The sequence below is a fragment of the Dipteris shenzhenensis genome, chromosome 10 (genome assembly GCF_047967505.1).
Source record: "Dipteris shenzhenensis isolate YYH24624 ecotype China chromosome 10, Dip_SZ_1.0, whole genome shotgun sequence".
Lineage (NCBI taxonomy): Eukaryota > Viridiplantae > Streptophyta > Polypodiopsida > Gleicheniales > Dipteridaceae > Dipteris > Dipteris shenzhenensis.
Window position 1 is genome coordinate 51,468,581 of NC_141605.1, and position 26,415 is coordinate 51,494,995.

The 26,415-nt window shown below is 41.6% G+C and overlaps 1 protein-coding gene across 2 annotated transcripts; it reads left to right on the forward strand.

Annotated features, from left to right (window-relative positions):
- Positions 1-21,455: 21,455 nt before the first annotated feature.
- On the forward strand, positions 21,456-24,452 carry LOC147897953 (uncharacterized). 2 transcript variants are annotated; one of them, XM_087380685.1, is made up of 4 exons: positions 21,456-22,032; positions 22,318-22,454; positions 22,666-22,765; positions 24,293-24,452. In XM_087380685.1, exons 1-3 carry the CDS (start codon positions 21,849-21,851, stop codon positions 22,720-22,722), a joined length of 378 nt encoding a protein of 125 aa, XP_087236811.1. In that variant the 5' UTR covers positions 21,456-21,848; the 3' UTR covers positions 22,723-22,765; positions 24,293-24,452. The 2 variants fall into 2 exon arrangements, with proteins under 2 accessions (XP_087236811.1, XP_087236810.1); XM_087380684.1 differs by lacking the exon at positions 24,293-24,452 and having other exon boundaries at positions 22,666-22,960.
- Positions 24,453-26,415: the final 1,963 nt, after the last annotated feature.

Sequence of the window (26,415 nt, forward strand, 5' to 3'; positions counted from 1 at the left end):
TACCACCTGACCACTCGCCAAGGAGCAAGGGCACTTAGGGTGCTATAAAGGATGGAAGGAGAGGAATAGTTCAGCTTTGGTAAATTAGAGGCTCCGGACTTGATGCAATGAATGCTCCAAGAGGACTCGGTAGTACAAAACCAACAAGAGGAAGGAGACATTTATGGTCTAGAGTGTCTGCTACTATCATTAAGTAGGAGACCTATCAAGAACAATGCGATAGCACTGGGTTGGCAGCCTTCCTCTTCACCGAGGTTAAGATGCTAATTTCATCCTTGTTAAGAGGGAATCCTACCCTCTGGCAAGACCTATAAAACTAGATGAATGGACAATTTTGGCCCCTAGTACTTACCAAACCTAGGGTTGATCAATCGGAGAAGGAGGGTCAAAACTTACCCAAGGTCCCCATCAATAAGTTGGGCCAATACTTTGAAGGTGATGATATTAATGCGGCTATCCCCATAACCTACCAGAACCAAAAGGTTGATGCCATCCTAGATGGGGGAGCGGGTGTGAGTGTCTATACCAAGGAATGCTAGGAGAGGTGGGGAGAACCTTCTCTTGAGTAAACCCACCTAGTAGTGAAGTTAGCTGATGCTGGAACTGATGAACCCTTGGGATCCCTCACTGGTATTAACATTAAGGTATTTGGCTTCACATACCCTATTAGATTCATAGTCATGGGCTTTACCCAGCAGTTGGGATATGAAGCCATCCTAGGCAAGCCCTTCTTGTGAATGTTTAGAATTGTACATGATTGGTGCACTGACAACATCTAGTTGCGACATGAGGAGAAAATTATGTGAGTGGACTTGAGCACCTACAAGACCCACCCACTATCAAGACAACTATTTTTCGTAGAATTTGACATAACCAATAGGACCGCATCCCTAAAACTGTTCCAAACCTATGGGAAAGAACAGGATGAGAGGGAGGCAGATAAATTTTGGTATGACCCTCTTCCCAAGCCAGTGTTTTCTCAGAACTGGATGCACATTTTGGAAACCATTGATGTCCCAAAAAGAATAGGGTTCCAATTGACAACACTCAAACAAGAAGGGTTGAGCTCGATGGCTCCCCTTAGAATGTTTGACATGCTCAAACCCCACAAGGTGATCAAGGGGACAGTAAGGGTCAAATTGGACCTCCACTGGCGAATGTACGTTGGTGTCACTACCTCTCACCATCAGTTTTCCTCCAATTGGGGAGCACGGTTGTGCAAGGTTACCTCCACAGTTGGCTCCATAAGTGCCATCAAGGAGCCCCCTTTAGGTTCAAAATCCCAACATCCAAAAGCCCAAAGGGTCCCACTAAGGCCACGAGGAATACCCCCCAAGGAGGAGAAGAAGAAGAGGGAAAAGAAAAGGGAGGATCTACGATAAGTACCTACCCATTACAAGGCCTACATGATTGAGGATCACAAGATCTTATACCAGTAGGCCAAGAGAACTCAAGGAGAAGGGTGCTTCCAAGGATATGATGGCCCAACCAAGGTTAAAGAGGTAAACCTGGCACCAGAAGGGGAAGACCCCCAACCAGTATTCATCACAAATGATATCACTCCCAATGAGGAGAATACTTTAATAGCTCTCCTTCAAGAGTACAAGGATTGCATGGCCTGGAAATACATGGATATGAATGGTGCGCCCACTGAAGTTGTACTACACATGATACCCATGCTTGATGATGCCAGGTCAGTGTGTTAGCATCCCTACCCCATGAGTCCCAAATATGCGCTCATAGTGAGGGAGGAGATCCAAAAACTCATAGATGCAAGATTCCTCTATGAGATAGAGCATATAGACTGGGTGTCACCCATCATGAAGAATGGAAAGATTTGAGTATGCATGGATCTTAAAAAAGTCAATGCCGCCAGCATGACCACTAGCCCTTGCCATTCACGAAACATGTTTTGGAAATGTTAGCCAAAAAGGAAGCATATAGCTTTCTATATGGATTCACTGGATACAATTAGGTGTCCATCACTCCGCAAGATCAACATAAAATGGCCTTCACAACTGAGTGGGATGTGATGTAGCCAAAGTAATGATATTTGGGCTTACTAATGCTCCCACCACCTTTCAATGGTTGATGATCACCGTCTTCAAGGAGTACCTAAGGGACTTTGTTTAAGTCTTCTTGGATGACATATGTGTGAGGGGACGATCACCTCAGACACCTAAAACTAGTCTTGGAAAGGTGCCGACTATACCGTATATCCCTAAATCCCCTTAAGTGCCAATTTTGGGTCAAACATGGTGATTCTCGACCACGTAGTGTCCAAGAATGTATATTGCTAAATACCCTCAAGTGCCAATTTTGGGTCAATGATTCTTGACCACATAGTGTCCAAGAATGTATCTCCATGGACTACAACAAGATCAAGCTCATTCTAGAATTACCACCTACCACAAATGCCAAGGACGTGGATCGTTCAGCTTACGGGCCACACAAGTTACTATCCAAGGTTCATTCTGTTCGACATAGCCCGTCCATTATACAAGCTGTTAGTAGTCTTTGAGTGGACCGAGGAATGTCAAAAATCCTTTGAAACCCTCAAGCTAGCTCTGGCCACAACATCGGTTTTATGGGCCTCAGAATGGAATCTAATATTCCACATTCATGTTGATGCCTCCAATTTTTCTATCGGGTGTATGTTAGCCCAACTAGGGGAGTATAGCCTAGACTACCCTATGTACTTTGCTAGCTGGCAATCAAATGATGCCAAGGTCAATTACATAACAGAGAGAGAGGGCCTAGCCATGGTCTATGTAGTTAAAATTTTTAGTAATTACTTGTTAGCCAACAGATTCGTCTTTTCTATGGACCATCAAGCACTACTATATTTGGTTAACAAGCCCTACATGACAGGATGCATCACAAGGTGTATTCTAATCCTCTTGGATTTTGACTTCATAGTTGCAGTGTCTAAGGAAAAGACCCACGTGCTAGCCGACCCTCTCGAGGATCCCTAATGGAGAAGCTCTAACGGGAGTCAAAGATGATCTTCCCAATGCTTCCCTATTCCTCATTGACATAATTGCTGAATGGCTAGCCAAAATCGGCCACTACTTGGCCAACGGGTTGCCTCTGGACAAAGCACTCAAGAAAGATAGAGCCCACAAACTCATCAAGGACGCAGCACCATATCAATTTATTGTAGGCCAGCTATACCACATGGGCAAGGATGGCGTCATGCGCAAATGCGTGTACACGGACAAATACATTGATGTGCTTGAAGAAGCCAACTCTGGGATAGCAAGCGGTCATTTTGCTACTGCCATTATGGCACATAAGGTGCTGCAGGCTGGCCTTTGGTGGCCAACTCTCTTCAGAGATGCAGCTGAATTTGTCAAAAAGTGATGCGAGTGTGGAAATCCCACATAAAGGGGACATGATGCCCCTAATGGGAATATTGACCCATCATCCCTTTGAGAAACTTGGCATATATTTTATTGGAGCAATAAGTCCAGAAGATAAAGGAACAAGGGCCAAATACATTATCTTGGCCACAGATTATTTCACCAAATGGGTGGAAGGGAGAGCCACAAGGAAAGTCGATGCAAGAGCCACTGCTAAGTTCTTATATGAGTAAGTCATTGCATGCTTTGGGTGTCCATTAGAACTGGTCAGTGACCAATGAATTCATTTCCTCAACGATTCTACAATGATCTTGACCAGTGAATTCCTGATTATACATAGAAAATACCATATTATCCCAGGGAAAACTGCCTGGCTGAGAGCTCGAACAAAACGTGCTACAAGATTATAACTTGCATGGTCGAAGCTAGCAGTCGTACCGATTGGGAGCACAAGCTCACCCTTGTGGGCCTACCGAACATCTTATAAAGTGGCCATGAACTACACCCCCTCTAGCCTAGACTTTGGAGTGGAGGCAGATATGCTAATGGAGTATGTAGTGCCTAGCCTTTGCATTATAGTCAAGGAGAGGCTCACCAAAATGCCTTGGTGGAGCACTTAATTGATCTCAAAAAGCTAGATGAGACAAGATTGCATGCAGCCTACTACATCCAGGTGGAGAAGGCATGGTGCAAAAAATGGTTCGATCACAACCTCAAGAACAAGGACCTCGAGGAGGGAAATCTTGCACTCCTCTATAGCTTTTGAAACACCAAATGTAAGCTCAAATATAGGGGCACGTGTACCTACCATGTCGTGGAGATCACTCCGCAAGGGGCATGCCAAATAGCTGCCCTAGATGGAGTAGAAATGGATGGCTACCTCAATGGGAGTAAATTGAAAGAATACTATGGCCCTCTCACTCTATAGACCCCCCAAGCCATCCATTGGGAGAAGGAGCTTAGGGCCAAGGTGGCCCAAATGAAATGCGAGGCCATTGAAGAAGCCAAGGCATGTAACACCAAGTTCAAACAATGTTAGCAAATGGCCTTGCTCAACGCAAAACACTCGAACATCCAAGGCTAATTGATGAACTAATGGTAGAACCAACTAGGTTGACTGTCCAATTGCAAGGTCCAATCTTACGCATATAGGCACTCATGGATCCAGAGTGAGCCACAACTTCATCTCCCACAAAGTATGGGAAAAGCTACAGGTACCCTAAACCTTACGGTGGCTTCAATATGCACCATCAACCGTTAACTCTTAAGCACATTAGGGTATGTGGACTTGAGACTAATGGTTGTTCGCCACCAAGAATTAGAGATCTATTTTAATGTTCTCCCCATAGAAGAGACCGAGAAGCAAATGATATTGGAAACTTGGTGCTACACCGAGGTTACACCGTGAACTACCAAATCAACTATAAGGCTGGAATAACATCTCTCACGAATGAGGGGAGGACAGCACTAATTCCGCATTGTGAACTTCCTCCCACTCTCCCCATAGTTCCACCACTTGCTAGAGGCAAGGAAGTTCTAAATGAAGGCGATTCTAAGGCCCCAGCCACCTCCAACACTCTTGATTCCGACCCTCATAAGAAAGTACAAAGTGCTTAGAGGATCTAGATAAGAGATTGAAGTTGGGCATACAACTCCAACTTCACTTGCAATGAGTGCTCTCCTCCCTTAAGTTGTCAGCATCTACAACTACCTGATGAACCTAAGCATTCTCTGTCTAGAGTTCTTCCACTTGAATTTAGAGATTTATCTCTCTAGAGTACTTCCACTTGAGTTTGGGCCACTTGGAATACCTTCGCAGCGATCCTTATCTGCATTTTTACCATCCTATCTTGGAGCTTGACATTGGTTGCCTATAGCATTCATGAGATTATTTTGGGACTTGGAAATAATTATTTGTAACTTGTCAACCTCACACTTGAGGTTCCATAGTCCATTTGTAGCTCCGTATGAGTTTGGGTTAGTAGGGAATAATTTAGGAGCAACTCATTGTGTGCTACCCTCTTCCTATGCAATTGCTCCTACAAGCTCTTACACTCAGCCGTAAGTTCTACCTCTACCTTCCTTAGTCTCATTGTTTGATCCTCAAAGAATTGAGACAACTCCTCCCTATATTTCACCTGAAGTAACAAATTGTGGTCCAATAGTTGGAGAGGGAGCCAATAATTGGCTAACTAGTCGAGGGCTTGTGAGCTAATGGACCATGTTGTCCCTTAGAATCTACTAGTGGGACTCGGTGGCATTCTAATTGTGGTGATTATCTTGTGTTAGCATAGGGTCAAGGGAGAATGGATCAAGGATAGGTAATCCTTGCAAAATAGAGGAAGGCAAGGGAAAGTGATGGCATTGGGCAAAGGCTCCACTATTCTGCCAGTTTCTTGTTCAAACTAACACACTGTAGCTTGGCGGGTGTTTGTTGTGGCTACTCAGTGTCTCCATCTACCCTTTTAGTAGAATTTTCATCTTCCAACAACTTCACCTTGGAGGTCTCACCATTATCTATCTCCTTAGCAGATTTTTGCATTGTTGCCAGTTGCTCCTTGGAGGTGCCCTTGCTATTTTTCCCCTCCAAATTCTGATCCTTCTTCTCTTCATTACCTTAGTTGCTGTGATCGTTCTATTCCTCCAAGACCTATTCTCCTGAGCATTCTTCATCATCTACTCCTGATGGGCCCACTCCACCAAGTGCTAGAATTGCATTTGGCCACTCTACCTAGCCAGTCATCGTAAGTCTATAGCATAGCATGTAGAGGTCGGGACCAAGCTTGCATTGTGTTTGTCCCTTGTTAGCTCCTTCATCTAGGACTCAAATCAATTTTCAAAAGTTGTGAGCTAGTCTACTTCAAGGTCTTCTTCTAGATCTGCTACCAATTGAGCTACATACTGCCATGGAGCATAACTGATGCTTTTCTTTAGGGAAATGAACTTGGAGAGAAACCTGCATACTATCCTTAGCCCCTCATCGAATGCCTTGTTGATCAGGTAGCCCTGTGATCTTGGATAGCTATCCTCATCCAAATAGGTGTCTCATCATTGATCAAAGGCTAGCTGTATTGGTCTTGGGTGTGCCCTAAAAGACCACTAAAGCAAGGATTCATGATATGTTCATACAATATTTAATAAAGTTGAACGAAAAATGATGTCCATACAAGAAATGCTTACTTGCTCGTAGTGCATGGGTAGCAGAAATGTGTCACTAAGTGTGGGGGTTAAAGGTCACTGTGCCTTAACCCCAGTTATGTACAATACTCAAACACATATATAAATGAATGAAAAAGAAGATTAGGGTGGTTCTGCACCCACCAAAACTTGTGTGGCTCTCTGTCTCTCTCTCTCGCTCTCTCTCCCTCTTCCGTTCTTGCTTCCGTTGAGAGCGCTCTCTCTCCCTCTTCCGTTCTTGCTATGCAATCAGAGATGAGTTCACTTATGAAGAATAAGACTTGGGACTTGGTTTCTTTGCCACATGGAAAGAAAGCATTGCCATGTAAATGGGTCTACAAAATGAAGGTCACAGGTGATGATGTGCCTAGGTACAAGGCCCGATTGGTTGCTAAAGGGTTCAAGCAAGAGAAGGGTGTGGACTTTGATGAGATATTCTCTCCGGTTGTGAAGATGACCACACTTAGATGCATGCTTGGACTAGTGGCAGTAGAGGATATGGAGCTTATGCAAATGGATGTCAAGACAGCTTTCTTGCATGGGGATTTGCACGAGGAAATTTACATGGTGCAGCTGGAAGGCTTTGAAGAAAAGGACAAAGAGCATTTAGTTTGCAAGCTGAAGAAGAGTCTCTATGGTCTTAAGCAAGCGCCTAGAGAATGGTATCAGAAGTTTGATGCTTTCATTCGGTCCCAGGGTTTCAGAAGGAGTGAAATTGATCACTGCCTCTACACTAAAAGGGCTAAGGATAATAACCTAATAATCCTGGCACTATATGTGGATGATATGCTATTGGCTAGCAAGAATACTTATGAGCTAGATGCATTAAAGGCCAAGTTGCATGAGGCCTTTGATATGAAGGATTTGGGACTTGCAGGTCATATTCTTGGTATGCGCATCACGCGTGATCGGAGTAGGAAACTCCTTTGGCTTTCACAAAAAGAGTATTTTACAAAAGTATTGCAGCGTTTCAATATGGAGGGGGGGAAGGCAGTGAGTACTCCATTGCCTCCATATGTGAAACTGAGTCATACAGATAGTCCCAAATCAGATGAGGAGAGGGCCATGATGGCCAAGGTTCCTTATGCATCAGCAGTTGGGAGTCTTATGTATGCTATGATAGCTACTAGACCAGACATTGCATTTGCAGTGGGAGTTGTTAGCCGGTATATGGCTAATCCAGGAAAGAGGCATTGGGAGGCAGTTAAGTGCATCATGAGGTACATGAAGGGTACCAAGGAGATGTGCATTTGCTTTGGTAAAGGAGACATGCGTGTACTTGGGTACACAGATTCAGACTATGCAGGGCATGTGGATAGTAGGAGATCCACTTCTGGTTATGTGTTCACCTTTGCAGGTGGTGCAGTGTCGTGGATGTCTCGCACACAGAAGTGCGTTGCTTTGTCTACCACAGAGGCTAAGTATGTTGCAGCCACAGAGGGTTGCAAGGAGGCTATATGGCTTGATCGGCTAGTGGGAGATTTGGGGATTCATACAGGTGTACCGACATTGCATAGTGATTCCATGAGTGCTATTCAGCTAGCACGAAATTCGGTCTTTCATGCAAAGACCAAACACATCGAGGTCAGGTACCATTTCATCAGGGAGGTACTTGAGGACAAGCGCATAGAGCTTGTCAAGGTTCATACAGATGATAACCCTGCAGATATGCTGACGAAGAGTCTACCTAGTCAGCAGTTTGAGTATTGTCGTGTATTGATGGGCATTGGATAGTATGCTCACTGGTTGTTCTCCCTTAAAGGCACATTGTCCTTTAAGTGGGAGGTTGTGGGGGTTAAAGGTCACTGTGCCTTAACCCCAGTTATGTACAATACTCAAACACATATATAAATGAATGAAAAAGAAGATTAGGGTGGTTCTGCACCCACCAAAACTTGTGTGGCTCTCTGTCTCTCTCTCTCGCTCTCTCTCCCTCTTCCGTTCTTGCTTCCGTTGAGAGCACTCTCAACTAAGGTCATCCCATACTTTTGTTTAGTCAATGGCAAAAAATTCCACTTGAATCCTTCCTGGCTGTAGCCTAAGCACCTCTTCAGATGACTTTTTTTTTTCAAAAACTCTTCAGATGACTTTGAACCATTTCACATAAAAAATAAATACTTGGCATTTCCTAAGTTCACTTGCAAAATATATTGTATGGTCCCAACATAATCCATTTCTCCTATTGGTGAGATTACTTAGTACTATCCCTTGCACTAGCTCTACTCTCTTGCGAGATGAATTGGCCATGACTCAATCAAATGTGTTGCACCTTACATCAATTTCTCTACTCTCGGTAATGATTACCATATGCCCACATTGCATTGAACGAATGGAACAGTGAAGGTAATGGATTCTCATTAGCTTATATAAAAAGGTTGTAGATGAATGTAAATAAAAGAAAAATGATACATACCTTAAGATCACAACCTCATGCAAATTCCTCCTCCCTGTCTATCACAATCTCCCCTCTTCAATTAGCAACTTCAAGAGCACCTTCTAACCAATCAATGGTGCATTTAGCTAGCATTTCTGATAACTTCATGGGATACTTCCTATCTCTATTGGCCCTTTACCAAGCTTTTTGTCGGCTCTTTCCTACGGCTTTCGTAGGAAGAGTAGGGTTCTCTCAGTGTGCAGGATTCCGAGGCTTTTTGTCACCTATAGATATATTGGGGTTGTTGGTTGTAGTGCTTAGGACCTTGAGTCATGTTTCGGTGAGAGAGGTAGGCTTAAGTGTGGCAAGCAAACATAGTGCATGCATGTGCAAAAGGAACATGTATCATCATGATTGAGTTAATGAATGAGAGTGCTCTCAACGGAAGTAAGAACTGAAGAGGGAGAGAGAGAAACAAAGAGCCACACAAGTTTTGGTGGGTGCAGAACACCCTAATCTTCTTTTTCATTCATTTATATATGTGTTTGTGTATTGTACATAACCGGGGTAAAGGCACAGTGACCTTTAACCCCCACAACCTCCCACTTAAAGGACAATGTGCCTTTAAGGGAGAACAACCAGTGAGCATACTATCCAATGCCCATCAATACATGAGAATACTCAAACCGCTAACTAGGTAGACTCTTCATCAGCATATCTGCAGGGTTATCATCTATATGAACCTTGACAAGCTCTATGCGCTTGTCCTCAAGTACCACCCTGATGAAATGGTACCTGACCTCAATGTGTTTGGTCTTTGCATGAAAGACCGGATTCCGTGCTAGCTGAATAGCACTCATGGAATCACTATGCAATGTCGATACACTTGTATGAATCCCCAAATCTCCCACTAGTTGATCAAGCCATATAGCCTCCTTGCAACCCTCTGTGGTTGCAACATACTTCTCCTCTGTGGTAGACAAAGCAATGCACTTCTGTGCACGAGACATCCACGACACTGCACCACCTTCAAAGGTGAACACATAACCAGAAGTGAATCTCCTACTATCCACATGCCCTACATAGTCTGAATCTATGTACCCAAGTACACGCATATCTCCTCTACCAAAGCAAATGCACATGTCCTTGGTACCCTTCATGTACCTCATGATGCACTTAACTGCCTCCCAATGCCTCTTTCCTGGATTAGTCATATACTGGCTAACAACTCCCATTGCAAATGCAATGTTTGGTCTAGTAGCTATCATAGCATACATAAGACTCCCAACTACTGATGCATAAGGAACCTTGGCCATCATGGCCCTTTTCTCATCTGATTTGGGACTATTTGTATGACTCAGTTTCACATATGGAGGCAATGGAGTACTCATTACCTTCCCCCCCTCCATATTGAAATGCTGCAATACTTTTGTAACATACTCTTTTTGTGAAAGCCAAAGGAGTTTCCTACTCTGATCACGCGTGATGCGCATACCAAGAATATGACCTACAAGTCCCAAATCCTTCATATCAAAGGCCTCATGCAACTTGGCCTTTAATGCATCTAGCTCATAAGTATTCTTGCTAGCCAATATCATATCATCCACATATAGTGCCAAGACTAACAAGCTATTATCCTTAGCCCTTTTAGTGTAGAGGCAGTGATCAATTTCACTCCTTCTAAAACCCTGGGACTGAATGAAAGCATCAAACTTCTTATACCATTCTCTAGGCACTTGCTTAAGACCATAGAGACTCTTCTTCAGCTTGCAAACTAAATGCTCTTTGCCCTTTTCTTCAAAGCCTTCCGGCTACACCATGTAAATTTCCTCATGCAAATCCCCATGCAAGAAAGCTATCTTGACATCCATCTGCATAAGCTCCATATCCTCTGATGCCACTAGTCCAAGCATGCATCTAAGTGTGGTCATCTTCACAACCGGAGAGAATATCTCATCAAAGTCCACACCCTTCTCTTGCTCGAACCCTTTAGCAACCAAACCGCGGCCTTGTACCTAGGCACATCATCACCTGTGACCTTCATTTTGTAGATCCATTTACATGGCAATGCTTTCTTTCCATGTGGCAAAGAAACCAAGTCCCAAGTCTTATTCTTCATAAGTGAACTCATCTCTGATTGCATAGCATACTCCCACTTGCGTTGATCCTCGCGCATCATAGCCTCTCTCTAGCAAGAAGGCGCCCCGCAATCAGTAAGCATCACATAGTCTACCCCTAGAACAAACCTATCAGGCAGCCTAGACACTCTAGATGATCTTCTCAAGGGCATTTCAGCTTGCTGTCCCACCTGCATATCAGCCACATTTGGCTCATCATTTCCACCAATAGATGATCCATCATTTACCCTTGATTGTATACCTATGGGAGTACTTGGTGGTACCATTTCTTGCACATTTGGTGCATGGACAGCTTGTTGTCTATCAACATATGTAGGTGGATTCACATCCTGGAAAGCGATTCTCCTCATTTCCACATCCCTCATGGGTTCCTTATGCATCTTCTTCTCATTGAAGACTACATCATGGCTGCATATGATCTTCTTTGCTTCTGGATCCCAGAGACGATAGCCCATCTCTCCACTTTCACCATAACCCAGAAAGATGCATTTCCTAGACTTAGGATCTAGCTTCTTTCGAAGCTCTTTTGGCACATGTGCATATGCCTCACACCCAAATATACGCAAATGAGAGTAAGGGGGCTTCTTGCCACTCCATGCCTCTTTAGGAATACCACCATCCAAACTCTTACTAGGTGATCTATTGATCACATGCACTGTAGTCTTCATTGCCTCAGCCCAAAAATCAGCAGAAAGACTCGCATTGGAAAGCATGCATTGCAACCTTTCTTGAATGGTATGGTTCATCTTTTCTGCAACTGGATTTTGCTCTGGAGTACGAGGGGATGTGAGCTCCTCTTAATCCCACGTGTATCATAGAAATACTGAAAGTCATGAGAGAGATACTCTCCACCATTGTCAGTCCGTAGGCATTTAAGCGTTCTACCTGACTGATTCTCAACCAAGGCCAGCCATTTCTGAAATACCTGGAACACATCACTCTTCCGAGCTATAGCATAAGCCCACACTTTCCTAGTTGCATGATCAATGAATGTCACATAGTATTCAGCCCCGCCTAATGACCGTGTAGGCATGGGACCACATACGTCTGAATGCACCAAATCAAGCTTTTCAAACTCTTTCTTTCCCCTTCTTTTATGGGCTGATTTAGTCTGCTTCCCATAGAGACAATGCTCACAAAATTCAAAATCAGAGAAACTCAAATGCGATACATAACCCAAACGGCATAAGAGTTTCATTCCATTCTGGCTCATGTGCCCCAACCTGCAATGCCACAAAGAAGTGCTTGGCTGCTCGGTTATTGCAACAACATGATCAAATACCCCTGATACATGTAAGGGATACAAAGTCCCACACTTGGCACCCCTGGCCAAAAGCATAGAGCCCTTCTGGATTTTCCAACTCTGAAAGCCAAAAGTGGTGTGAAAACCAGCATCATCTAGCTGACCCACTGAAATAAGACTCTTGGTCAACTTAGGCACATGTCTCACATGTTTCAAAATAAATGCAGACCCATTTGCAAAAAAAAACTTTATGTCACCTACTCCCACTATGTCACATGCATAGTCATTTCCAAGATGCACACAACCTGTCTTTCCACTGTCATAAGTGGAGAACCATTCCCTATGGGGAGTGACATGGAATGAAGCACCAGAATCCAAAATCCAATCTTGGGGGCTACATTATGCATGTAGCCTAATTTTAGGGCTTATTGCTAGAGATAGTCAATGCCAGCAGGCCTATAAGTATGAGCCAACGGGTCAGTATTTGGAGTCCGAGGAGTTGAAGCCTCCTTTGGTTGTAGACTTGATGGCTAGAGAGAAGCAGTTAGAGGAAGGGGCAAGTAAAGAATTTAGGTGGACAAGCCAATAAGAACTCTTCCCTGTCCCCATCTTTGTCGAAGGACAAGAAGATCTATTAGCTCAACTAGATCGAAAATGATTGAGAAAAGATTCAAAAAGAGTTTGGACAAAGAGATTCGAAAAATGTGGGACAAAAAGCTCCCAGAGAAGGATGCTTGCCTCTTATGGCTCATCATGCACAAAGGGGTCTGGACAGCCAAACGAACACTAACAATTGGACAGGGAGATGGACTTTGTCAAAGATGTAACAAAGCGCAGGAAGATATCCCCCACTTGTTTCGAAACTGCAGGTGCTCGAGAGAAGTATGGGACAATGTGCACAAACAGTTTGGCTTTTTCACAATCAATTATGCATTTCTTCTGTTGGGAGACGTACCAACCAGGGCCCTGGACAACTAGAACACTATGTGCAGCTCCATTCTTTGGTCTCTATGGGCTCAGAGATGCGCTAAGGTTTTTGGTGATGTATTTGTTGATACTAATGAAATCGTAATAAATGTATGGTTGACCACAGGAAAGAGGTGCAAATCTTGAGAAGATCTCATGACTGTAGCAGCAGATCCAGGAATGTTGCAAAAAGGATGAACAAATCACAAAGAAAGAGATAGCCCTACTAGCACAAATGCAAAAACAAGTGGGAAAGGAAGATATGCCCTCGACCTCCACCCCACAACTGGTACTTTCTCATGGCCAGACAATGATGATGGCCAAGAATGTCGAGCCTTCTTTCTCCTTCCCTGTGCTTATGGGTCAAGCTTCTATGGCCTCCCTTTTGGTAGAGCCTCTCCTTACCACCTCAACATCACCGCAAGGTTCTCTGGCTTACGGTACACCCTCTCCCTTGGCCCCCTTCCCTTGGTTGTCCACAAGAGACCTATTTCACGGAACGATCCTTAAATTCCTCTCTCATTCCTTCTTCCATCTCACCTTGTAGTTTGTCTCTCATTACCATTCTCCGATCCTTAGCCGTACTCTCGCATGCCCTACTCTCAAACTCTCAGCTGCTTCCTCTTCCATTCTCCTATCCTCAGCCTTAATCTCGCTCTTTCACTCCCTTCACCTTACTCTCACACTCTTAGTTTTTCTTCCACCATTCTCCTATCCTCAACCTTATCTTGCCTTGCAGCTCCACTATTATAGTACTTATAGTTCTCCTCTTCCAAGCCTTTCTTCCACACTTTTTCTCTTTTCCCCCTTTTGTCTCCCCTTAGCTTTGCACTTCATGGATTTGTTTGAAATCGTCTCATCTATGGAGGTTGCCATAGGCAATAATAAAGTTTGGATCACAGAGAATGAGGTAAATAGAGAGAGGAGAAAGAGAGAACGTGCTCCACTCATCCAAGCAGAAAAAGAGGAGTTTGCTACTCAAGAGCACCTAGATAAGGAGGAAAAGGAAAAAATAGGTAGGTGTACTACTGAAATAAATTAGTTAATTGCATACAAGAGAGAGTTACTAGAGTTTCTAAGGGAGGTCACGTCCATAACACTCATTGTGGGTGATTCTCACCACATTAAGATCAAGCCATACGGGACCGAGAAAGTGCTATTTAAGAAAATCAATAGTTCGTTATTTGTTTTTGGTAATTGTAATTATATTGACCGTGATGAGATGGCTTCAACACAAGACTGGATTGAATCTTTGATAGAAATAGCCAATACTAATTCTTTTTAGTGAGTATGGAGTATAATGTGGAGGCTTATAATTGTAACTATTAGTAAATATTATGAGAGTTTGCAACTTCTTTTCATGTAACTTAAGTGTTATTGAATGTGTTTGTTAACAATTTTGATTTAACTTAAGTGTTAAAGTCTATGTAAGATGCCACGTTAAATTTTATAATTTAAATTTTAGCTATTGCAAAATTTTATTAAAATCTTCTTGCTTCTAAGTTTTAAACTATTTTTCTAAATAGTATTTTTTTTAAAAAGTTGTCCAAAAGTATTAAAAATTTTGATTTGGACATTGAAAAGTCCAAAATTAATGAAATATATGTTGTAGATACTATTTTGGGGTTCATCTAGAACCCATAAAAGTGTAAATGCTTATAGCTAGAGAAAAAACTCTCATTACAACCACGGATGTTTTTATCGAAGGTATGCTTATATATTAATATAAATCATGGCGAAAGTTTATCAAGCTCATTTTTTTAGTTTCATAATATTGATAGGATGTACTACACTTTTATATATTTTCTTTTAGATTTTCAAGTGAAAAATGTAAATACTGGTGAAACTTTAATTTTTGTGCATAAAAGTTTCAAATCTTGGTGAATCTTTCAAATGTTTATTTTTATTAGGGCATAAAAACTTTCGATACCAATATAAAAGTTTAGCTTCTTGATGAAACTAACTCAAAAAAATCATCCATGATTACAACTCTTATCCATAGAACATCTCATTTTGGTTCTCATACGTCTTCAAGAGTGGAACTGAAGAGGTACACCTGACAAGTGGTGACTCTTCATACTTGTAAGCACTAACTATGCATAAATACAACTAAAATACTATCTAGATATTGTCTGCCTATCACTAGCACACCTGGTGGGATATAAAATTCAGAATGAATTCCTGAACTTAAACCCATCAAAATTTTTATATCACAAAATCCTAATGCTTTCCAAATAATCTCTCTTCATGGGGCAGCATCTCCTCAATCCAAGCCCATACTAGACATAGAGTGAAGAGATTGGTGCAATAACAAGGTTCAACCTACTCCCATACATAGCTGCTTATATGGATTACAAAAAGAATATTTTGGATCTAGTGTTATTCTACCCTATAGCAAATTTGAAACTATGCACAAAGCTTAAGCATAACATGATTTTGTGTTTCTATGTTTAAAAACAGAGTTGGTTGTTTTTTTTGTGTGAAGATAAGTAGTGTTTCAAAAAATAGTTTTAATGAGTGGTAAAGAAGAAATATGAACTGATCTAAAAGAAAAGTTGGTGTGAAACTTGGATGCTCAATAAATATCTGCAGCCTTAGCTGTCATTGTTGGCATATTCAACTCTGTATGCAAATAAACTAGCGCAACATGTTTTTGTCCTTCCAGCCTTCCTGGTGAATCCACCATACCTATCTGATATTGTTTGTTCTACAAATCTTTATAGGTCAAAGTCCTCCTGTTCATCAGTGAATTGTGTCTATACAATCAATTCTATTTGTGCATCCCCTTCTTCTTCCTTTTCAATTAACTCCACTGTCTCTTTATCCATTTTAGCTACAGGGGCAACGATAGCCTCATATTCCTTAGATGATCTTAGTTCCTCCTTTGTGAACTCAAAATCCCCCAGTTGGCATAGAATTCTTCTTGCAATACCTCCGACTACTCCTATAAAATTGTAACTCTAATTGATTCTTCAATTTTTGTTCCAATTTGGTCACCAACTTCTCCATATAATCATGGAGTCTCCTCTGAAGTTCCTCTACACTCTTACTACTCATAAACATTACTTCAATCTCCAATGTGTCTTCATCACTCATAGATTTATTTTGAGTCTCCACCTCTGCTAAAGCATTTAGCCTTTCCTATAATAATGTATTTTCAATGGATAGCTATGCATTTCCTTCCATCAATGTCTTTGTTAGAGTGTGTTTCACCTCTACCAACCATCTCTGCACATCGTCAAGTATGTTTGTTTTTACAATCAACAAATTTTGTAGCCTCTCGAGTCTCTGTTTTCTCCACAATATATGCATTTCGTTTCTGTAACTCTCCCACAACTAAAATATTGGCTGCTTCCCTGTCTAGAGCTTCTTTCTACTACTATAATGACTGGGCTCTCTCTTGTGTCTACATGGCTTTCTCTTCTATCAGTTGTTTGACTTTAGTATGTAGTCTAGTAAACTTATCATTCACATGCTTCTTGAAATTCTCATGGGATTTCCTTAAATATTTATGCATTTGTCTCTCTATTTCTAGCTCTTCTATCAGGATTTGAACATTTGGAGTCCTAATCTTTTACTACTGGTGAAACATTTAAAGAATGCTAAATGAGGATACTAATTGGCTAACTGCTAGGCTAGCTTGCTCTTTTAGAGACTACTATGGTTTCCCCTGATCTTGAAGGTATACTTGGAATATTTAGCATTGATATATGATCATGTTGTTCATCCATTCTCTCTCTCTACTATGTCTTGGGCCATGAGTAGAGAAGAACTGCTCATTGACTCTACCACCCATGTGAGCCCAAAAAGACCCTCATGCATGAAAGTCATACTCTTCTCTTTGATCTGTCAATGTTTGTTGATGAGCCCTTGCTGCTGCAGCAAGGCGTTCCTGAATCCAAGCATCGGTACGCCATTTTAGCTGTTCCCTTTTTAAGGGTTTCCAACTACCGACGAAGGCCAAACTCTTGTCTAAGGAATTAAAATAAAGTCCTGACATTTCCTTGCATGTCTTTCTCAACCATCCTATTAGGCATCTCCTCCCCTGGATTGGCATTCTCTTTTTCACTCTCCTGACCTGCAACATATGCATCCTTCTCTTTAGCCCCAGTGACTCTTGGATTTTTATTTCCTTTTCTCCCTCTGATTCTCGTTTGGTTCCCTCCTTAAATCTAAGCTTTATAATCTTCCTTGTGGAGGTGGTAAGACGGGGTGGAGATGGGAGCACATCTTCCACAACTTTTACTCTTTTATATGATTGTTCATTATCTTGATCCGTATATCCAATCTTCCTCATTTGTTTTCTTTCCTCATCTATCAATGGTAACCTCTGTTGTTTTCCTGCATCCTCCTCTGTTCTAATGGGTTTCTATGGCTTTGCTACTATGCTAGCATACTAAAAGAGACCCGCAAGCATATGTCTCAACTCTTAGCGTTGACTATGTGACACTCCTTTTTTCTTTGCCAAGTACCTCTCCCATGATCCTTGCATGGACTATCCCAGCACAGCTATTCTTACATCCAGTTTCTATTGACAATATGAGATAATAATTTGATTTTGACATATAATCATATTTTGTAAGAAATATGACCCTTTCCAGAAACCACAAGAATTGTTTTTGCGCAATTGTGCTCATGCAATTCTTGATCGTGTAATAGAACTAGGTCATTTGAGGCATGCCAAACTTCGCTACCATCTGCTATGAGGAGCATCTCACTTTAGGCTTTGTAGGTACATTAGGATACCACCGTAAATTAAAAACTTGAGAAAAAATCTGCTCCGTTAACTTAACACCAGGTGCTAAAAGCCTGTTGGACTCCTGCAATCGAGCAAACTGCTTATCAGCTTGCATGTTGATTTGCCACTTCCACCAGTGATAGCCATGATACCCATATAATTCCATTTTCTTAAGCCACACCAAATTCTCAAATACATCGTCATCTAAGTAGAATCCAACATCCACAAATGGATACGATTCATTACTGCATACAGACTCACTTGTTTTGCATGCTTCAAGTTAAATTCCATGACCTATTTCTCCAGCTTTTGGTTCTAGGAGCACAATGTCCTGGATGGCTTAGACAAAACTTTTCTCTTGCTTGTGCTATCTGACTAGGTCGATGAATTGTAATTAGCTTGTGCTTGTGAAGTGGCACTTGCAATGTCTGCTATTAACAAAAGTAAACTAATGCGTAGAAGGGCTCGCCTAGTGAGATTTGAGTTAATGGAATTGATTTTACATGCTCTCTAACTGATTTGAAGGTTTGATATGATATTAAAATGAATATAGGAATCAATAACCATCTCTGTGATGTGACCCACACATGCAAACAATCAGTCCACTGAATAAGAGCCACCGCTACTCTCGTATTATAGTAGGATGCTTTCCAGTGACCAGTACTTCCCGTATTATAGTCGGATATTGTCCTGACTAGTACTTCCAATTTCATACTCTCTAATTGGGCTATCGGTTCACATACACCTATAAATGGCTTCATGCAGAATCTTTGGCTGGTGTTGAGAACACATTACCATGTAAATCCTCAATCCAAACAGTTCCCTATTTCAGGTCCTCCCTAATCTAGTATGGCCTCTGATATTGCAAATTTAGCTTGCACAATAATCTTCCCAATCTAGAATTATACACCAATACCAAATCTCCCACTCTGAAAAGTTTGAACTTGATATCCGGTTCACCCATGCTTTTGCCTTTCCTGAATGACCGAGACCGTATACTATCTCTTTCTTGTCCTCCTCTAGTCAAAGTAATTGATCCTACTAGAATTGCACGGACTCTTATGGGCTCATATGTTCCACCAAAATATGCAAACTCAAGGATGTGAACTCCATTGGAACAATAGCCTCCAAATTGAATACCAACCAGAATTGTGTCATGTGTGTGGGAACTTTAAAAGCCATTTTGCATGCCCACAGCAGTGAGTCAAGTTTTGTATCCCAATCCTTTTCTTCAAAATACATTTCATCATCTTGTTACTACTCTCAGCCTCTCTATTTCCTTGTGGATGATACATTATGGCCATTTTGTAAACTACCATATGCACATCCGTCAGTTGTTTCACCATGGCATTAAGAAAGTGAGTTCCATGATCCAACACCATTTTGATTGGACAACAAACCTTGTGATAATGTTCCTATATATGAACATTGGTTTGTTGGCTTTCGTATTGTCACTTAGCATGTGCGCTTCAACCCATTTGATTGAATAATATGTGGCCATCACGACATAGATGATGCACGTATACTGCGTTGCCGGCTTAAAGGGTCCCATGAAATCTAGGCCCCATTTTTGGATTGGCTCCAATTGAAGAATTGGATTCATAGGTCATTAAAAAGATGCTTTTATAGACATAGTTGATGAGTACTTTCTCTTAATGCTAAGAGGATGGAGCTCCTTACTCATGCACGTTGCAATCCCTCCCACCCTTGCCTTTGATCACCTTGCTTTTTGCCTTCAACCCACCCTGACTTGATTCCAAAGCGCATGCAAGTGGGTGAACATCTCTGACTCCGATCCACCCAGCACGTGCAACATTACAAATCCCATCCAACCCTACACCTCCAATCTGACTACTATTTCATAATCTGACACACCCTATCTGCATTCCTTGAATGACCATCAAAGCATGAACTCTTATTCAAATATCTCTCTCTCTCTCTCTCTCAATCTCTTGAGAATCTCTCTCAATGAATTGGGTAACGACTCTTTCCCTCACAAGGAATCTCTCGAAGAACTCTTGCAATGGAATTGAATGGACGGAAATCTCTCAAATGAACGGAAATTTTTCAAAGAAGAATGAATGGATATCTTTAATCAATGGAATGAAAGCATGAAGCTCAATCTCTCAATCAATCACACCACACTCTCTCAAGAATCACGATGCCTCAGCGGAAGGCAAGGGAGGTTTGATGGCATGAACAAATATGGAGAGAGAAAAGGAGTTATCATAATTGCCCGTGCAATACGAAACCTTTGACGTCCTTCCCCCACCCCTCGCTCCCAGTTTGTTGTCCCTCGCTTGAAAAATAAAGAAAATTTCATATTTTCAAATGTGTGATGAGTAATAGTCCATTGGGTGTAGAGTCTATAGAGCTAACTTGCCTTTTTCTTCAAGTTTGCAAACTTTTATGGAATAAGTTTTTATGCATTCATATGGAATTGAGTCTACCCTTTTCTTTGGAGGTATGACTTTTTTGAGTAAAGAAAGCCATTAATAAGACATTCACTTGCTTGTGTTCTAAACCTCCTCTCTTCTTCAATGGGCGGGCGGGTGGTCTGAACACACCCTTGGATTACCAAATGGATCCCGACGGCATATATAATCAAATAGCTTTTTGAATTTAGCACATAGCACTTTGTGTATAGCAAATAACCACATATTTGTGTGGCAGGAGAGTTGGCATGCTGTCTCTCTAAAAATTATAAGAACAAGGAACTTGGGAAACATGGCACTTTGCATTGGCAGATAGCACTTCTCACAATTACGAGAAAGTGAGCTTGAAATTGAATGTTGAAAATGAGAGCACGTCTTGTTGCATTCGACAATTGAATAGCACTTTGAATTCTGCACATAGCATTTTGCATTCAACATATAGCACTTTGTATTCGGCACATAACCTCATGTTTGTGTGGGGGGAGATTCGGCACACTTTCCTCTCCAAAAATTATAAGACCAAGGAACGTGCCCTTCCTTGGGAACATAGCACTTTACATTCGGCACATAGCACTTTGTATATTTGCATTCAACAACTAGCACTTTACAAGCCTAGCATACATGTACCCACTTGAGGCAGTGCCTTTACATGTTTAGAGGTACTAGATTCCTCCACGAAGTTGAAAGGCCTAGAGGCCTGGAATGATATGGATAATGTGGCTCCACTGTCCAAGATCTACTTGACATTGAAGTCATCTTCAACAAGTTATGGTTAGTTTCCAATGTCAAGATTGCTCATCTTTTATCTTGTCCTCTTCTAGCCCTTTCTTGCTCTGCCACAATTCTATTTCCCTATTCGTTAGATGAGAGACTTAAGCCCATATGAACTCCGATGAATCTGATAATTGTTTGCTATTTCTATACCTGCCCCAATTTTCGTGGAGCTATACCACCGAAGAAGTTGAGCTGGTTTAGGTGGTGGCTAGAGGCACCCCCGGAGAACAAAGATGCACTCTCTGTGCGAATTGGAGCCTCGTCAGCCACTACAGACTCTAGTGACAGTCCCAAACATAGCTAGCGTTAATTCTCTTGTTGCTTCTGGCTGGTAAGAAATTCTATTCCGCCATGGGGTCTGGAGAAGAAAGAGCACAAAGATCTCTCCTCCGAAAAGCCTTTGTGCGCGGGTTGATGGGGACGGGCTGTAAGGGTGGCGAGTGGGAGCATTTGGTGAGCTCATTTGCTCCAAGCTGCCAAGTGTGTGAGTATGTGAATTTTTTCGTGCCATGGGCGAGAGGGGTCCCATGGGGGTGCAGGTGTACTTAGCTGCATTTGCAATGGAGGCCGGCCTCACAGCATTGCTTGGCAAGCTATGGCCTCCTCCATTTGCAGGCCCTCTTCTTTCGTCGTAGCTTGCCATGGCCGGCAGCCTCTGGTCCCGTTTCAAGCTTTGGGTTCGCCGACAGCTTCTTCGTTTCGTCTGGCGTATCGCCTCTACTCGCCTCTATCGATGGCTTCGTTCCTGCGTGTCCGCTAGCTTACTTCCTCTTGGAATCCTTGGTCTTTCTGCCGCCGTTGGAGCTGTCGTTGCTGCCTGTTCGGGTATGTATTGTTTTGACTTTAGAGCGTTTGGGGCCTCGGCGTTTCCAGGTGTTGAGGCTCCAAGTCTCCCATGCCCTCTTTGTAGGATCATGGACCTGCTCATGTGCATACATCACTTAAGGACCTTGTTGATGCTAGGTGTATTAGCGTTTTGTCATGGCATGCGTGTGGTCTTTGTACTGTATGAAACTTTCCAATGAGTGAGTTTTCCAATTGTGGTTTTGTAAATACAGTTGTCTACTGTGTGATTCTGCTGATTCGGTCTTTTTATTGTCTTTTGGAAAGCTTTCTCTGTCGGATATGGGGCCTTGATTGGACTGGGGATTGGAATCATACTTTTAGTCGTGTTGAAAGTGTGCAACACAATTTACGAGAGGATTCGCAGATCAAACCATACAAGGAGCATAATTTTGAGGAAGAAGGTAACACCAAGCTCAATCTCACCCAGGAATCTGGATACACCTATCTTTACATCACTGGAAATGTTCACGTCTGAAGTGCCTCTTTTTGCAAACAAAGAATTAATTCTGACGACCTTATCTTTTCATGTGACAAACCCACGCATGGGTGTAATGCTTATAATTAACTGAGAAAAAGAAAGTCTTCCAAACGGTTTAATGACCTTTGTTTCAGGAGGAGACATCTCACTTTGCCCAATCCTCAAGAAGCAGACGCTCTGCAAGATTCTGAGATACAACGCTTGTGGGAAAGCTTGTAGAGAAAATGCATTAAGGTATTTCATTCTAGCTTTGTTATCTTGTTTGAAGGAGTAACAACCTTCTTGCTATGACATAGCTGAATACCATCAGAAGGAAATACAGTTGAGGTTAGAAGCTTTTAGTGAGGACTTCGTTAGGTGTTCTTTTATGTTATGACTTCTAGCTAATTCTGAAATTGCGCTTAATGCAAGGGAAGAGGCCTTTCTTAAGCAGTTTATATTCTGTGTTCCAAGTAAAATGTATATTGAGTGTAATATCTATTGCGTTGCTGCACAATGCACGTTCGGTGATGAAGCTTTCCTCTCATGGGTGTCTTTGCTGTAAAAAGGAGGATATGTGGGAGGACTACCTTATCAGCTAGATTTAGATGCTCGTTTGGGAGAGACCAAAATGAAATCGTTTAGACTTCACAAGCAGTTGTAGCTTGAATGAAGAGATTTTGGACTACTTCTTGATTAGCCTTCTCCTTTAGTGCTAGCCTTCGTCATGGCTGAGTCTGCGCCAACAGAAACTCAATACGAAGAGTTTGGGTGTGTGGCCTTTGGGTGTTTGGATTTTTATGTGTGAGAGCATATTTTTATACTATGGTGTACATCCACTATTGGGCACTGATGACGTCAGTGGGATGCCATAGTAGCTAGTCCTTGCCATGCGTGATGGAGTTTATGGTTTTCAACCTTATGAGTGACTATCATGAGATTGAAACTGCACTATGTTGTGTTTTAAGCGGATGAGTTTGGGAATGTTCCTACATTCATCTAGGTATATGTGGGAGGACTACCTTCATTCTATTGTACCTAGTTATTGGTTTAATCACCCTATCCCCCAAATCTAGTTGAGCTTATTCTCCCCCTTTCAGCCTCAACGCATCTCTCTCTCTCTCTCTCTCTCTCATAGAATTTATATGAAGCTCCACAGGAAAGCAACATGGGATGGAATTGGAATGCAAAGAATTATTAAAGGTTGACAATAAGGGATGCAAAGAATCATTAAAGGTTGACATACCCTTATTGCTGTAATTGCAATATGGAAAACACAAGGGAACTTTGACTACATGTTTTTGAAGATGATAAAGAAGGTAATATTTAGACATAGCTAGCCCCACATGGTGTTGGCATCTCAAAGTGATGCATTGTTGAAGTTATCAAGGTCATCATTGAATTATCAATGATCAAAGAGGCCTAAGTTCATTTTTAGTTTATGATAGCCTTGATAATGCATTCATGGCTCGTCATAACTGAAATGATAGCAATAGGACCGTATGATATTTATGAAAAACAAAACAAAATACACCAGAAATCGACCTAAAGAATTTTACTTTGTAGATAAAAGTATATGCTCAAACAATTTCAATTCCTTTCTTATATTCCAAGAAATGACTAGCCTGACTTGGCCTATGACGGGCTAGGGGCCTCTCTCTCTCTCTCTCTCTCTCTCTCAACACATGTAGCCCACGTCCTAATGTTTCATAAGCTTGCCTTTTCCTATAACGTGCATATGATTGTTGCTCACTTATAAGTCTCTTGTGATGGATTTTGCAGTTTTTCCCAAGACAACAATAAAGTGGAGCCAAGCCTCCATATTTAAAAAGCATGCAAGCAAGATTTTGATCTTATGTCCACAATTCTAATGATGAAAGGCCTCTTTGATTTCATAAAGAAAAGCTCGTCTCTATTCAGAGCATACCCACTCATAATATAGGTGACATTTGTGCTAATGTTTGTTCAAGTTTGTTCTTGCTTTCTTGGTAACTTTGCCACAGTTTTCCCCACATTAGTGGCTCTTAAAGCAGCGATGGCTCTTACATTCCTCCCCTTAATCAGTTTTTCCAAGGAAGGAGGTTGAATCTTCCCCCCCCCCCCCTCTCTCTCTCTCTCTCTCTCTCTCTCTCTCTCTCTCTCTCTCTCTCTCTCTCTCTCGATCGACAAAAAAAAACATTAGTTTTACTAGTGTTACATTAACATCTCTCTCTATCACACAAACACACACAACAAGGCCTCTCTCTCTCTCTCTCTCTCTCTCTCTCTCTCTCTCTCTCTCTCTCTTTGCAACAGAAGGTATAACATGGAATCCTTTTTGAGTACCACATGGCAATCCTTGACCACTTCTTTCAAGGTAGAAGACACATCTCTCTCTCTCTCTCTCTGTCTCTCTCTCTCTCTCTCTCTCTCTCTCTCTCTCTCTCTCTCTAGTAAACTCAATCGGCACAAAAGTTGGGGTGCAGTTCTTCGTCATGGATCGTGCTATGTCAACACGAGTGTCGTAGATTCATGGATCTTGTCGTGATGTGCCACATCAACGAGCCATCTTGCAACACGTTATTTTGCGAGCTCGTGGATCTCGTTGTGATAACGTTGGAGACAGACACGTGGCAACATACATATTACCTTGCAGTCACCTCTACCCTTGCCTATTTCTCGTTCTTGCTGAGAAGAGGACTCCCCTTTGAGGGGCACGTGGATTCTTCAAAATAAGTATAGAAGCCTTTTGGAGCATCTCCCTATAATGGATTTTGATGATTACAAAATTGAATGGTTTAGGCCATGTTCAATATCATCTAGAAATGCATGTGTTTTAAGCTTCAAAAAAGAGATTTTGAACTTTACAATGTCAAGTTTTGTGGTAATTTCTTGAAAAGCAACATTTTCAAAGGCAATAACCTTTTTGGAGTTTTGAGCAAATATTAAGAGACTCCATATTGTTCCTGTTGTGTGTAATAGTTCTTGCTTCAAAAATATAAAGACTAAAGGGGGAGAGTGGATAATGTGAATGATGCATATAGTTGTGACTAAGGGCCATGGTGGCATCAAGTGGTTTTTTGAATCTAGTGGCATCTCATTGAGAGACGAAAATATTTAAAACTGTATATATAGTCCTTCAACTTAAAGTTTGACCTTGGATTTGGACACATGCATGTTATGCTTCATATAGCAAGCACATCATATGGTAAGTTTCAATACTCGACAAAAATATCATGTATAATTGTCAAATGGATGACAAAGGCCACACATTTTTTTTTCATATGGTGGACACGTAAATCTTAAATATTCAAGCTAGTTTGTAGCAAAGGTGCAACACTGTCAGAATCTTTACAAGGTGATCATAAAGGATAATTCAAGGAATGGGTGGTTTTGTGATTATGTGAGTTGTAGGAAGTTCATAGATATAAATGCTTTGACTTGTAATGAATTGGTGTTGGCACGACCCATCTTAAGGGAAGCATTCCCAAAATTATGTCATATGTCTAGACTCATGCAAATGAGTGATTCTTGCACATTCATTTTGATCTTTATGATATGGTTCACCTTAGGAAAAATAATGTTTATCAAAGCTTAAACATTTCAATGCTTTTGAAGAAAAGAAAACTTGGTTCGATACTTAGAGAGAATATTATCAAAGGTTTTGTTGGGCTTGTATTCTCTCAATTCTTTTGTTGGGCTTTTATTATCCCAATTCTTTTGTTTTATTTTGTTACAAAGAGGGCCTACAACAAGAATTGACCCTTGCGACAAGAATTGTTCAATGCTTTTATGCAAATGTATGTAGGAGGAGGAGGATTGATCTTCACTATGAAATCATCAATTGTGCAAATAAAAAAATACTAGATTAACATCTAACTTCCTTCCTAGCTCTTTGACAAGAACTACAAAAATACAATTTCAAA

Excerpts from the sequence above, each read along its gene's own strand:
- LOC147897953 (XM_087380685.1), top strand. The coding sequence starts at position 21,849 with ATGGCCGGCAGCCTCTGGTCCCGTTTCAAGCTTTGGGTTCGCCGACAG. Across the intron at positions 22,033-22,317 it reads TGTCGTTGCTGCCTGTTCGG|CTTTCTCTGTCGGATATGGG; the intron begins GTATGTATTGTT and ends TCTTTTGGAAAG. Across the intron at positions 22,455-22,665 it reads GCATAATTTTGAGGAAGAAG|GAGGAGACATCTCACTTTGC; the intron begins GTAACACCAAGC and ends CCTTTGTTTCAG.